At 44.2% G+C, this 15,494-nt stretch overlaps 1 protein-coding gene across 2 annotated transcripts in view; it reads right to left on the reverse strand.

Annotated features, from left to right (window-relative positions):
- LOC139578599 (circadian locomoter output cycles protein kaput-like) overlaps window positions 1-15,494 on the reverse strand; it is a 71,567-nt gene that overhangs the window by 6,814 nt on the left and 49,259 nt on the right. For both annotated transcript variants that reach the window (XM_071406427.1, XM_071406428.1), the window contains 14 exons: window positions 15,010-15,099; window positions 14,586-14,706; window positions 12,914-13,027; window positions 12,646-12,764; window positions 12,405-12,487; window positions 11,896-12,002; window positions 9,553-9,700; window positions 9,336-9,417; window positions 2,037-2,181; window positions 1,835-1,929; window positions 1,366-1,740; window positions 1,104-1,262; window positions 461-879; window positions 42-288 (listed from right to left, as the gene is read on the reverse strand). In XM_071406427.1, the coding sequence (XP_071262528.1) occupies window positions 42-288; window positions 461-879; window positions 1,104-1,262; window positions 1,366-1,740; window positions 1,835-1,929; window positions 2,037-2,181; window positions 9,336-9,417; window positions 9,553-9,700; window positions 11,896-12,002; window positions 12,405-12,487; window positions 12,646-12,764; window positions 12,914-13,027; window positions 14,586-14,706; window positions 15,010-15,099 (2,304 nt within the window). The remainder of the gene's footprint in view (window positions 1-41; window positions 289-460; window positions 880-1,103; window positions 1,263-1,365; window positions 1,741-1,834; window positions 1,930-2,036; window positions 2,182-9,335; window positions 9,418-9,552; window positions 9,701-11,895; window positions 12,003-12,404; window positions 12,488-12,645; window positions 12,765-12,913; window positions 13,028-14,585; window positions 14,707-15,009; window positions 15,100-15,494) is intronic.

A 15,494-nucleotide genomic window follows, 5' to 3' on the forward strand; every position in this document is an offset into this window, starting at 1 on the left:
GATCTACCTCTACAGACAGTGCTCTCTATTGGTCACCTCACCTGGAGGAACTGGGTTTGTTGCTGGGCCTGTCCATGCTGTGTGGCTAAGGCCTGAGACTGCGCCTGCGTCTGCTGCTCCTGCTGCTGAGGCTGCTGCTGGGCGATGCTGATTGTCTGAGTCTGGCCCTGCTGAGGAGCGAACGCTGTCACCACCTGGCCCATGAACATGGTCGTAGGGACCATGACCGCTCCACACGCCATCGGACCAGTCACCAGCTTAGTCAGCAACTGAGAGCCAGCTGGGAACCTGAGAGAGATGAGGGAGAGAGGGTGGCAATAAATGAGCAACATAAGAACCACACACAAAAAATGTATGCAAATCCCTTGGATAATCATTATAGCTCTCAGCAACAATCAGCTGGTGAGTGAGGAGCATGCTGAGTGAGAGGAGAACAAACCCTGTTGATGGCATCATGTACCTGATCTGTCCCGAGCGGTCCTGGGCAAAGGTTGCCACAGTAGCAGTGTTGTTGCTGCTGTTCTGGGCCAGGCTGTTGGCTATCTGGACCACATTGGCCTGGTTGGGCTGAGAGATCATCATGGTGTTGTAGAGGGAGGCCGGCAGGGCACTCTGCTGGGGCGGCAGAGAGTGAGTCGACCTCACAGAAGATGGTGAGAGGACAGAGCTGGTGTCTTGTAGCAGGTTCTGTTGTTGAGGCTGGGCCTGCTGCTGAGGTTGCCGTTGAACCGTATGCTGCTGCTGAGTACTGCCCTGCAGGTTGCCTGCAGACACCACCTGGCCCTGCATGTTGAGAGCGCCAACTGGCTGCATGGTGGTCCCCTGGGCCAGCTGCACAGAGCTCAGGCTCAGCCCACCTGCACCCTGTTGGAGGAACATCTGCACCAGAGAAAATACCACATAGTAAGACTCTTCTTACATAGAAAAACACAGGCATAATGACACATGCATGCATCCACACAAATGTAAGCAGACATTTTGGTTCAAGTACTCAAACATTCAGTCAGTAAACCCTTTCCCAGCTCTACATAAGAGGGCCATGGTTAGTATATGGGCCCCTTATAGTGCTGTTCCCGAGACAGACAGCAGGGGGCAGTGCTAACCTGTAGGCCCTGGCCCTGCACCTTCTGGAGCTCCTCCTGGATCTGCCTGAGCTCTTGCTGCTGCCTCTGGATGTTGGCCTCAATCCTCCTGGTCCTCTGCTCCAGCTGATCCTTCAGGTGCTGCATGGCATCCAGCTGGGTGGAGAACTGTACCATGGGCTAGCAAAGATGAAAAATAAGGGACGTTTGTGGATGGCTCATTATAATTGAACATTTCTGTCACTGACACTGTCAAATTACAGTCCTGCCGGAGATCTCTCACCTGGACACTAGGCTGGATCTGCAGCTGCTGCTGTTGTGGCGGTTGCTGCTCTTGTGGTGGTGGTTGCTGCTGTTGTGGTGGTGGTTGCTGCTGTTGTGGTGGTGGTTGCTGCTGTTGTGGTTGCTGCTCTTGTGGTGGTGGTTGCTGCTGTTGTGGTGGTGGTTGCTGCTGTTGTGGTGGTGGTTGCTGCTGTTGTGGTTGCTGCTGTTGTGGTGGTGGTTGCTGCTGTTGTGGTGGTGGTTGCTGCTGTTGCCGTTGTGGTTGTGGTTGCTGCTGCCTCTGCTGTTGCTGTTGATGATGTTGTTGTTGTTGTGAAACAATGGACGGGGCCATGTTCTGCCCTGTATTCTGGGTGTGCTGGGAGCTCATTGATTGCTGTTGGAGACAAACACAGGAACTACATTATGAACCAGATTACTATCAAAAATAGAGATGCGGTGACTGCAAGCTGAAGAAAGTCCACACTGACCTGACTGCTGACGGACGACCTTCGCTGTGATGTCATCTCAATAGCAGAGACGGACTGGCATCCTGGTGTACCCCTGTCTGTCTTTAGCTTAGGTGCTGAGGAGGAAAAAACAAACAACTTACTCTTAGGATCAAAGTAGCTCTCAGAAAGGATGTGACCATAGACAAGATGGATGTAGTGATGTCATGTGGTCAGTGCTTACAGGCTGGATTGGAGACGGCGATGTGGGACGAGGACTTGCGGGAGCTGCGTGAGGAGGTGGAGGGCGTGCGGCTGCGGTCAAATCGCTCCAGGGCCTCCTTCAGGCTGGAGGTGTTGAGCTGGTGTTGAGACTCAGAACCAGAGTCCTGAGATGGAGAGAGCAGAGAGAGAACAGTCAGACTCACTACTACAACTCCCAAACCTTGTTAGGAGACTTTGGAAATACATCCTTCCTTCCTCTCATGAGGTAATCACTGATCTAACACAGTTCGATAGGTGAAAACAAAATGTTTTTATAGTTTTTCCATTTGCACGTTTAGCTCACATAATATAATTTAAAGGTATGCATTACGGTGTCTGTAATAAATAATACATTTGGCAAAAACGAATGTTTTGAATAAATGCATTTCCATAGCTACAACAGTGGGGTAGTGCCAAGATGGAGGCACGCTGGATTCAACACAGCGCCCCCTAATAGTCATCTAGTGAATATATAAATCATTGGTCACAACCTCTCCAGCAGTAGGAGTTGATGCCTTCATACAGCACACTCGAGCTGTCCAGAGCAAAATGAAGTGCCAATCAATCTACTCGCTGAGCTTATTTATTTTAGGGAAAGTGATTTACAAAAGTAAACCTTCAATAGTGAACATTCTAGCAATATGCTGGCTAGCGTTGACAGTATGCAAAAATAAAGCTACAAAAAGACACTAGCATTCATCTTGCTAGCCTACTGTAGCCATTTTGATCTCTCTTTTGGAACGTTTGTCTTAAAGGGATAGCGTCCTATTTTCAAATCTTCTCAAAATGACATAGTTTAGAAACAAATGAATGCAATGCAATTCTAAAGAATAGAGTAATGACTTGCATTGCTAAATTATATGACACAGCTTTTTAATACATATCATAATACCAAATATAGGCAATTAACAGCTGAATATAGAGAGAACGCATGGCAACCTTTAGGCCAATGCATTTAAGAACCAAACCATGTCCGGGCCAGATAAATTACTTTTGGGACACTCGATTTTTGGCCAACTTCGCAGAACATGGCCCTGTCCATATTTTCACAACAAAAACAGCAACAACATCATCAATAGCATGTGTCCCTGAACAAAGGGGGGGCAAAATCAAAAGTAACAGTCAGTATCTGGTGTGGCCACCAGCTGCATTAAGTACTGCAGTGCATCTCCTCCTCACGGACTGCACCAGATTTGCCAGTTCTTGCTGTGAGATGTTACCCCACTCTTCCACCAAGGCACCTGCAAGTTCCCGGATATTTCTGGGGGGAATGGCCCTCACCCTCCGATCCAACAGGTCCCAGACATAATCAATGGGATTGAGATCCGGGCTCTTCGCTGGCCATGGCAGAACACTGACATTCCTGTCTTGCAGGAAATCCCGCACAGAACGAGCAGTATGGCTGGTGGCATTGTCATGCTGGAGGGTCATGTCAGGATGAGCCTGCAGGAAGGGTACCACATGACAGAGGAGCATGTCTTCCCTGTAACGCATAGCGTTGAGATTGCCTGCAATGACAACAAGCTCAGTCCGATGATGCTGTGACATACCGCCCCAGACCATGATGGACCCTCCACCTCCAAATAGATCCTGCTCCAGAGTACAGGCCTCGGTGTAACGCTCATTCCTTCGACGATAAACGCGAATTCGACCATCACCCCTGGTGAGACAAAACCGCGACTCGTCAGTGAAGAGCACTTTTTGCCAGTCCTGTCTGGTTAAGCGACGGTGGATTTGTGCCCATAGGCGACGTTGTTGCCGGTGATGTCTGGTGAGGACCTGCCTTACAACAGGCCTACAAGCCCTCAGTCCAGCCTCTCTCAGCCTATTGCGGACAGTCTGAGCACTGATGGAGAGATTGTGCGTTCCTGGTGTAACTCAGGCAGTTATTGTTGCCATCCTGTAACTGTCCCGCAGGTGTGATGTTCGGATGTACCGATCCTGTGCAGGTGTTGTTACACGTGGTCTGCCACTGCGAGGACGATCAGCTGTCCGTCCTGTCTCCCTTTAGTGCTGTCTTAGGTGTCTCACAGTACGGACATTGCAATGTATTGCTCTGGCCACATTTGCAGTCCTCATGCCTCCTTGCAGCATGCCTAAGGCACGTTCACGAAGATGAGCAGGGACCCTGGGCATCTTTCTTTTGGTGTTTTTCAGAGTCAGTAGAAAGGCCTCTTTTAGTGTCCTCAGTTTTCATAACTGTGACCTTAATTGCCTATCGTCTGTAAGCTGTTAGTGTCTTAACAACCGTTCCACAGGTGCATGTTCATTAATTGTTTATGGTTCATTGAACAAGCATGGGAAACAGTGTTTAAACCGTTTACAATGAAGATCTGTGAAGTTATTTGTATTTTTACAAATTATCTTTGAAAGACAGAGTCCTGAAAAAGGGACGTTTCTTTTTTTGCTGAGTTAATAAAATATATTTAGATTTGTATACTTTTTTGGTTATTGCATGATTCCATATGTGTTATTTCAGAGTTTATATGTCTTCAACATTATTCCACAATGTAGAAAATAGTTTTTAAAAATTAAAAAATACTTGAATGAAATGATTAAGTGTGTCCAAACTTTTGATTGGTACTGTGTGTGTGTGTGTGTGTGTGTGTGTGTGTGTGTGTGTGTGTGTGTGTGTGTGTGTGTGTGTGTGTGTGTGTGTGTGTGTGTGTGTGTGTGTGTGTGTGTGTGTGTACAGTTGAAGTCGGAAGTTTACATACACCTTAGCCAAATACATTTAAACTCAGTTTTTCAAAATTCCTGACATTTCATCCTAGTATAAATTCCATGTCTTAGGTCAGTTAGGATCACCACTTTATTTTAAGAATGTGAAATGTCAGAATAATAGCAGAGAGAATTATTTATTTCAGCTTTCATTTCTTTCATCACATTCCCAGTGGGTCAGACGTTTACATACACTCAATTAGTATTTGGCAGCATTACCTTTAAATTGTTTAACTTGGGTCAAAAGTTTCAGGTAGTCTTTCACAAGCTTCCCACAATAAGAAATTTGGCCCATTCCTCCTGACAGAGCTGGTGTAACTGAGTCAGGTTTGTAGGCCTCCTTGCTCGCACAAGCTTTTTCAGTTCTGCCCAAAAATGTTCTATAGTATTGAGGTCAGGGCTTTGTGATGGCCACTCCAATACCTTGACTTTGTTGTCCTTAACTTCACTAGGGTAGGGGGCAGCATTCGGAATTTTGGATGAAATGCATGCCCAATTTAAACTGCCTGCTTCTCGGGCCCAGAAGATATGATATAAAGTTTCCCAAACTGTTAAAATAGTGTCTGTGAGTATAACAGAACTGATTTGGCAGGCAAAAACCATTCAGGAAGTATTTTTTTGTTTTTTAGTTTTCTATTCAATGCCATTACAGTATCCATTGACTTAGGACTCAAACTGCAGTTGCTATGCCTTCCACTAGATGTCAACAGTCTTTAGAAATAGTTTCAGGCTCGTATTCTGAAAAATGAGGGAATAAGAGCATTCGGAATGACTGGACGCTAAAGTGTCGCAGAGCTTTTTCATGCGCTCGACAGAGAGAGAGCAATTATTGTTTACCTTTTAAATTGACGACATCATTGTCCGGTTGAAATATTATCGATTATTTAGGCTAAAAACAACCTGAGGATTGAATATAACCATCGTTTGACATGTTTCTATGAACTTTATGGATACAATTTGGATTTTTTTGTCTTCCTGTTTTAACTGCGTTTGAGCCTGTGGATTACTGAAGAAAACGCACGAACAAAACGGAGGTTTTTGTATATAAAGAGACTTTATCGAACAAAAGAAACATTTATTGAGTAAATTAATGTCTGCTGAGTGCAACCATATGAATATCATCAAAGGTAAGGGATTCATTTTATCTCTATTCCTGACTCTGACTCTGTTCTACTTGGCTGGTTACTGTTTGTAATGAATTGTCTAGTGAGCTATGTTCTCAAATAATCGTAAAGTATGCTTTCGCCTTAAAGCATTTTTTAAAATCTGACACCGTGGTTGGATTCACAAGACGTTCATCTTTAAACCTATGTAAAATATGTTTTGTTTTCTGAATTTTTATAATGAGTATTTCTGTATTTGAATTTGGCGCCCAGCAGTTTCACTGGCTGTTGAAGAGGTGGGACGCTAACGTCCCACATACCCAAGAGAGGTTAAGCCATTTTGCCACAACTTTGGAAGTATGCTTGGGGTCATTGTCCATTTGGAAGACCCATTTGCGACCAAGCATTAACTTCTTGACTGATGTCTTGAGATGTTGCTTCAAAATATCCACATAATTTTCCTCCCTCATGATGCCATCTATTTTGTGAAGTACACCAGTCTCTCTTGCAGCAAATCACCACTGCAACATAATGCTGCCACCCCCGTTCTTCACGGTTGGGATGGTGTTCTTCGGCTTGCAAGCCTCCCCCTTTTTCCTCCAAACATAGCGATGGTCATTATGGCCAAACAGTTCTATTTTTGTTTCATCAGACTAGAGGACATTTCTCCAAAAAGTACAATCTTTGTCCCCATGTGCAGTTGCAATCCGTAGTCTGGCTTTTTTTATATCGGTTTTGGAGCAGTGGCTTCTTCCTTGCTGAGCGGCTTTCAGGTTATGACGAAATAGGACTCGTTTTACGGTGGATATAGATACTTTGGTACCTGTTTCCTCCAGCATCTTCACAAGGTCCTTTGCTGTTGTTCTGGGATTGATTTGCACTTTTCGCACCAAAGTACCTTCATCTCTAGGAGACAGAACTCGTCTCCTTCCTGAGCGGTATGACGGCTGCGTGGTCCCATGGTGTTTATACTTGCGTATCATTGTTTGTACAGATGAACGTGGTACCTTCAGGCGTTTGGAAATTGCTCCCAAGGATAAACCAGACTTCTGGAGGTCTACAAATTATTATTTTTTCTTTTGATTTTTCCATAATGTCAAACAAAGAGGCACTGAGTTTGAAGGTAGGCCTTGAAATACATCCACAGGTACACCTCCAATTGACTCAAATTATGTCAATTAGTCTATAAGAAGTTTCTAAAGCCATGACAATTTTCTGGAATTTTCCAAGCTGTTTAAAGGCACAACTTAGTGTATGTAAACTTCTGACCCACTGAAATTGTGATACAGTGAACTATAAGCGAAATAATCTGTCTGTAACCGACTTGCCAAAACTATAGTTTGTTAACAAGATATTTGTGGAGTGGTTGAAAAACGAGTTTTAATGACTCCAACCTAAGTGTATGTAAACTTCCGACTTCAACTGTATGTATGTATGTATGTATGTATGTATGTATGTATGTATGTATGTATGTACAGTCGTGGCCAAAAGTTTTGAGAATGACACAAATATTAATTTTCACAAAGTCTGCTGCCTCAGTTTGTATGATGGCAATTTGCATATACTCCAGAATGTTATGAAGAGTGATCAAATGAATTGCAATTAATTGCAAAGTCCCTCTTCGCCATGCAAATGAACTGAATCCCCCAAAAACATTTCCACTGCATGTCAGCCCTGCCACAAAAGGACCAGCTGACATCATGTCAGTGATTCTCTCGTTAACACAGGTGTGAGTGTTGACGAGGCCAAGGCTGGAGATCACTCTGTCATGCTGATTGAATTTGAATAACAGACTGGAAGCTTCAAAAGGAGGGTGGTGCTTGGAATCATTGTTCTTCCTCTGTCAAACATGGTTACCTGCAAGGAAACACGTGTCGTCATCATTGCTTTGCACAAAAAGGGCTTCACAGGCAAGGATATTGCTGCCAGTAAGATTGCACCGAAATCAACCATTTATCAGATCATCAAGAACTTCAAGGAGAGCGGTTCAATTGTTGTGAAGAAGGCTTCAGCGCGCCCAAGAAAGTCCTGCAAACGGCAGGACGTCTCCTAAAGTTTATTCAGCTGCGGGATCGGGGCACCACCAGTACAGAGCTTGCTCAGGAATGGCAGCAGGCAGGTGTGAGTGCATCTGCACGCACAGTGAGGCGAAGACTTTTGGAGGATGGCCTGGTGTCAAGAAGGGCAGCAAAGAAGCCACTTCTCTCCAGGAAAAACATCAGGGACAGACTGATATTCTGCAAAAGGGATAGGGATTGGACTGCTGAGGACTGGGGTAAAGACATTTTCTCTGATGAATCCCCTTTCCGATTGTTTGGGGCATCCGGAAAAAAGCTTGTCCGGAGAAGACAAGGTGAGCGCTACCATCAGTCCTGTGTCATGCCAACAGTAAAGCATCCTGAGACCAGTCATGTGTGGGGTTGCTTCTCAGCCAAGGGAGTGGGCTCACTCACAATTTTGCCTAAGAACACAGCCATGAATAAAGAATGGTACCAACACATCCTCCGAGAGCAACTTCTCCCAACCATCCAGAAACAGTTTGGTGACGAACAATGCCTTTTCCAGCATGAAACTCCCCAGACCTTAATCCCATTGAGAACTTGTGGTCAATCCTCAAGAGGCGGGTGGACAAACAAAACCCCACAAATTCTGACAAACTCCAAGCATTGATTATGCAAGAATGGGCTGCCATCAGTCAGGCTGTGGCCCAGAAGTTAATTGACAGCATGCTAGGGTGGATTGCAGAGGTCTTGAAAAAGAAGGGTCAACACTGCAAATATTGACTCCTTGCATCAACTTCATGTAATTGTCAATAAAAGCCTTTGACACTAATGAAATGCTTGTAATTATACTTCAGTATTCCATAGTAAGATCTGACAAAAATATCTAAAGACACTGAGGCAGCAAACTTTGTTAAAATTCATATTTGTGTCATTCTCAAATCTTTTGGCCACGACTGTATGTATGTATACACACACACACACACACAAACCTCAGGATGCTGAAGGAATTTGGCTTGGCCCCTAATACCCTCACAACTGCATATATATATATATATATTTAAAAATATATATATAAAAATGTATATATATAAAAAATGTATATAAATATATATTTAAAAAAATATATATATATATAAAAAAAATGGTATATATATATATATACACATAATTTTTTTTAATCAGTCTTATTTCTTGATAGTTGCTGGTTGAAAAAACAGTCTAGCATTAAAATGTACCAGAGGCCACCAAACTAGAGCTTGTAACACCCCCATCCCAGCCCGGGGGAGCCTGGTTGGCTATTTTCTACTTGGCTGGCTTCTCCATGTGCTTTTGGAAAACACCCTCATCATTAACCAAACTCAGCCCCGTCTTTATCCCCTAAACTGATTTCTGATTTCTCATGCTCAGGAGTCGGCGAGACGAGCTCTCATGTCAGTCTCATAAATGTCTCACCTTATCTACCGCAAAGATTTCTGGGGGCGGCGACTCAACAATCCCCAGCTCCCTGCGCTGTTCAGCCCTTACCTCAGCATAGCTGCAACACAACAGAGACAGAGGGTTATGAACATCATAACACAATGCAATACTACTGGTTATCCATAGTATGACAGACATACTTCTTGTGAAATATACATACGAATATCATTATTAGTGATTGGCCGATTTATACCTGACGACAGTGTGCGTGCAGACGATGAACTCGGGCCTTGAGTTCCACTGGTGGTAGGTGATGTAGTAATGAGTCTGGAGCCAGATCCACTGCTGCCCTTTGGTGAGAAACCTGTAGTAGCACGACTTCCCCTTCCCATACTGCATTACTGCAGAAGAGAGAGAGAGGAGTGAACTGATGTCACAGATGTGGACATGGGACAGGAAAACACAAACACACTCATAAAATGTGTACCCACTGTGACTATTAAAACCTACGCTAACCAGAAACCGTGGATAGATGGCAGCATTCGCGCAAAACTGAAAGCGCCAACCACCGCATTTAACCATGGCAAGGTGACTGGGAATATGGCAGAATATAAACAAACAGTGTAGTTATTCCTTCCATAAGGCAATCAAACAGGCAAAACGTCAGTACAGAGACAAAGTGGAGTCGCAATTCAACGGCTCAGACACGAGACGTATGTGGCAGGGTCTACAGACAATCACGGATTACAAAAGGAAAACCAGCCACGTCGCGGACACCGACGTCTTGCTTCCGGACAAGCTAAACACGTTCGCCGTTCACAGTGCCACCGACGCGGCTCGCTACCAAGGACTGTGGGCTCTCCTTCTCCGTGGCCAATGTGAGCAAGTCATTTAAGCGTGATAACCCTCGCAAAGCTGCCGGCCCAGACGGCATCCCTAGCCATGTCCTCAGAGCATGTGTAGACCAGCTGGATGGAGTGTTACGGACATATTCAATCTCTCCCTATCCCAGTCTGCTGTCCCCAATTGCTTCAAGATGTCCACCATTGTTCCTGTACCCAAGAGAGCAAAGGTAACCGAACTAAATTACTATTGCCCCGTAGAACTCACTTCTGTCATCATGAAGTGCTTTGAGAGACTAGTCAAGGATCATATTACCTCTACCTTACACCCTAGACCCACTTCAATTTGCTTACTGCCCCAATAAATCCACAGACGATGCAATCGCCATCACACTGCACACTGTCCTATCCCATCTGGACAAGAGGAATACCTATGTAAGAATGCTGTTCATTGACAATAGCTCAGCATTCAACACCATAATACCCTCCAAGCTCATCCTTAAGCTCAGGCCCTGGGTCTGAACCCGCCCTGTGCAACTGGGTCCTGGACTTCCTGACGGGCCACCCCCAGGTGGTGAAGGTAGGAAACAACATCTCCACTTTGCTGATCCTCAACACAGGGGCCCCATAAGGGTGCGTGCTCAGCCCCCTCCTGTACTCTCTGTTCACCCATGATTGCATGGCTACGCACGCCTCCAACTCAATCATCAAGTTTGCAGATGACACAACAGTAGTAGGCCTGATTACCAACAATGACGAGACAGCCTACATGGAGGTGAGGGCCCTGGGAGTGTGGTGCCAGGAAAATAACCTCTCACTCAACGTCAACAAAACAAAGGAGCTGATCGTGGACTTCAGGAAACAGCAGAGGGAACACGCCCCTATCCACATCGACGGGACCGCATTGGAGAAGGTGGAAAGCTTCAAGTTCCTCGGCGTACACATCACTGACGATCTGCAATGGTCCACTCACATATGCATTGTGGTGAAGAAGGCACAACAGCGCTTCTTCAACCTCAGGATGCTGAAGGAATTCACATTTTAACAGATATGTCGTGCTATATCACCGCCTGGTACGGCAACTGCATCGCCTGCAATTGCAGGGCTCTCCAGAGGGTGGTGCAGTCTTCCCACCGTGTCACCGGGGGCAAACTACCTGCCCTCCAGGACACCTACAGCACCCAATGTCACAGGAAGGCCAAACAGATCATCAAGGACAACCACGTGAGCCACTGCCTGTTCACCCCGCTATCATCAAGAAAGCGAGGTCAGTACAGGTACATCAAAACTGGGACCAAGAGACTGAAAAAAAGCTTCTATCTGAAGGCCATCAGACTGTTAAATAACCATCACTAGCTGGTTTCCACTCGGTTACACAACCCTGCACCTTAGAGGCTGCTGCCCTATATACACAGACATGGAATCACTGCCCACTTTAATAATGGAACACTAGTCACTTTAATAATGTTTAAATCATGTTTACATGATGCTTTACTAATCTCATATGTATATAATGTATTCTATTTTACTGTATTTGAGTCAATGCCACTCTGTCATTGCTCATTCTAATAATTATATATTTGTTAATTCCATTCTTTTACTTTTAGATTTGTGTGTATTGTTGTGAATTGTTAGATACAACTGCACTGTTTGAGCTAGGAACACAAGCATTTCGCTACAACACCTGCTAAATATGTGTATGTGACCAATACAATTTGATTTGAAATACACAAATGTGACAGAAATGTACTTACAGTGTTCGTGGCATTTGGCCAGTGACTCCAGATCATCCACGTGGTAGTAGTCATATCCAGATGTGCCCAGAACCTCAAACGGCAGGTAACCTATTATGGGCGGAGCCCTGGGGAGGTAACAATGCCATTAAATGATAGCACAACCCATTCAAATACAATAATATACAGTTTATCACCCTATAAAGTAGTGATAATAACACATCAAAAACACACAAAACAATGCACTACCCTCTGGACCTGGTATCTACAGAGGATAGTATAATAAAGGTTTTCAGTGGCAGTGAAACACTAAGTACTCTTTCTAGTGTTGTTGCTCAAAAAGGGTTGAGACTGACTGGCCCAGAGAGATCACAGCAGCCAGCTAATTTGATTTGAGCTGAACCAAACACTCTCACTGTGACTGTGTTCTGACTGCTGTGTGCCTAGTTTCAAACAGCTAGAGGCTAACTCACTCTAACATGACATAGGCAAGTAAACACACAGACATGGCTATAGACAGCACACATTACCTGTGGTCCAAGAAGAGGAACTTCCATTCTAAGCTGTGTCTGGAGGTGAATTCTTCATTGGGTTCTTCCACAGTGCACATCTCCTGTGGGTGAGTGAGGAAAAACTAGATGTTTACTTCTTATACAAAGGAAATCATTTACAAGGCTGTCACTTAGGAAACTTTACAGTACAGCATTTGACATACCTGGTTACCTAGCTACCTAAATATGCAGTCTGTGATATACTGTATAAGTGTCTTACCTTAATAAACTGTGGTTTAGCTAATCTCACAGTTGCTATGAAACAGACTCGGTCCTCAAAAGCGGGCCGGAGTGAACGCTGGATCACCCCTTCCAAGCCGTTTCGAGTTGAGTTAGGCACTTTGGGAGAAAGGGAAAATAAAGATTGGGACAGACCAAAAGGCAACAGTGACTAAGTGCATTTATGGTCACAAACTAAATACAGAGCAGCTACTTGTGTACACATTCCAAGCCTATTTTCCCATATATCAATATAAAAGAAAACTCACCATTATTCAGGGCCTTGAAGTTTCCGATGAACTTGACGTACTCGTACACAGGAGGCGCTTTAGGGTCAATCGTCCCTCTGAGCATGTGGCAACAGAATTCTAACTGGTTTTTAGCTGAAAACAAATGAATTATACAATAAAACAGTACAAATAAACTCATGGGTACATCTAACTCTGAAACAAATGATCTGCTTATGCTGTGGCCAAAGAAACTTGACTATGACGTTACTTTAGTTAATATGGTGACAACGATGTAGGCTGTGTGTAGCGGTTATGATCTGGTTTGGAAAGATTTTTTTCGCCAAGTAACAGATAGCTGATGTGCATTGAAGTCCACAAACAAAGAGAAAAGGTGAGAGGAGGAGAGCACATGGATGCGAGAAGGAAAACAACGTGGCTACTCTTAAAGTGAACTGTGTTTACACGTGATCAGGAGTGTATTCATTCTGCCGATTCAGTTGAAAAACATTTCTTAAATGGCAGCAAGCGGAATGAGAGGAGTTAAACATACCTCAATTTGTCCAATAGAAACTCTCGTTTGCAACTGTTGGACTAACAATTACACCCTAGATCAGCTAGATGCAAGCAAGAGTGTGCAAGGCGATATTGAATGTGTCACTATCTGTCCGTGTGTTACTGTCTGTCACCTAAAAATATCTCGACCTGTATGCACCTACGTTGTAAACTTTAATTCACAGGTCGAATTGCTGCAAATAAACTACTGCTAAAAGACACCAATACGAAGAAGAGACTTGCATGGGCCAAGAAACACGAGCAATGGACATTAGACCGGTGGAAATATGTCCTTTGGTCTGCTGAGTCAAAATTTTATATTTTAGGTTCCAACTGCTGTGTCTTTGTGAGACGCAGAGTAGGTGAACGGATGAACTCCGCATGTGTGGTTCCAACCGTGAAGCATGGAGGAGGAGGTGTGGTGTGGTGTGGGGGTGCTTTTTCTGGTGACACAGTCTGTCATTTATTTAGAATTCAAGGCACACTTAACCAGCATGGCTACCACAGCATTTAGCAACAATATGCCATCTGGTTTGCACTTAGTGGGACTATCATTTGTTTTTCGACAGGACAATGACACAAAACAAACCTCCAGGCTGTGTAAGAGTTATTTGATCAAGAAGGAGAGTGATGGAGTGCTGCATCAGATGACCTGGCCTCCACAATCACCTGACCTCAACCCAATTGAGATGGTTTGGGATGAGTTGGACAGCAGAGTGAAGGAAAAGCTGCCAATAAGTGCTGAAGATATGTGGGAACTCCTTCATCCTCCCTCATCATAAACGGCACCGACCGCCACTGATATGCACATACATTTATACTGACTCTACACACACGCACACCCACTCACATACAAGCTGCAGCTATTCTGTTTATCTTATATCCTGTTGCTTACTCCTATACATACAGTATCTAGCTCCATCACGCCTGTATCCCTACACATTGTAAATAGGGTATTGGAGCTGACCCTGTATATAGTATGCTTACTTACTTAATCATTGTGTTCTTCATATTTCTCATGTGTTTTTTCTAGTATTACATTGTTATTGATTATTGCATTGTTGGGTTTTGAGTTTGCTAGAAAGGAATTTAACTGTACTTGTGCATGTGACATTAAAACTTGAAACTGAAAAAATACTAAAACAGCTCCAGTACTTACTCTTGAGATACTCAGGCGTTAGCGTCTCGCCCTCCAGTATGTGAGACGACAGGGCTTTATACACGTCTGAATGTTCCCCCAGGGGCAGGAAGTTCAATAGGTTCTGATCCACCAGGTCAGACTGAAACACACACACAGATGTCAACCTCAGTCATGTATGTCAACCGTCGTCACGCATGTCAACCGTCGTCACGCATGTCAACCGTCGTCACGCATGTCAACCGTCGTCACGCATGTCAACCGTCGTCACGCATGTCAACCGTCGTCACGCATGTCAACCGTCGTCACGCATGTCAACCGTCGTCACGCATGTCAACCGTCGTCACGCATGTCAACCGTCGTCACGCATGTCAACCTTTAGTAATGCATAACAACAACCTTACATAGGCATTAAGTAATGTGTATGGACAGAATTAATACTCACAGGAAGATGTTCCAGTAAAGATGTAACACTCTCTGAGACATAGATTATGTTCCCATCAGTCATAATTGCTAGGAAGAAGCCGTCTAACGCCTAGCAGATACAAAACAGTCGTTAAAGCACCATCTACTTGCAATTTACAGTATTACAAAGTAAACTATGTAGAAAAAATGGTACCATTGCGGTTAACTTTAAACTTGAATAGTCCTTGGTGTGTTAAACCAATCAACAATGACGTCCAAAAAACGAAGGGTGGTTTGCATACAAGCATTTATACAAATATTCCTTAGTTTTTTTTTACCTATACAGTGGACCTGTTTTAACCCACACACTTTTTTCTCTTGCTTACACAGCAGACAAGGGAAAAAATTCACACAGACGTTTCATTGTCAACCTTCTTCGGTAAACTATGAACAAAAACATGTTCAGAATGTTGCTACTGCTACTGACATCCTTTTTGACTGACATACTTTATTTGTACACTGAAC

This window comes from Salvelinus alpinus, chromosome 6 (assembly GCF_045679555.1).
Source record: "Salvelinus alpinus chromosome 6, SLU_Salpinus.1, whole genome shotgun sequence".
NCBI classification, from domain to species: domain Eukaryota; kingdom Metazoa; phylum Chordata; class Actinopteri; order Salmoniformes; family Salmonidae; genus Salvelinus; species Salvelinus alpinus.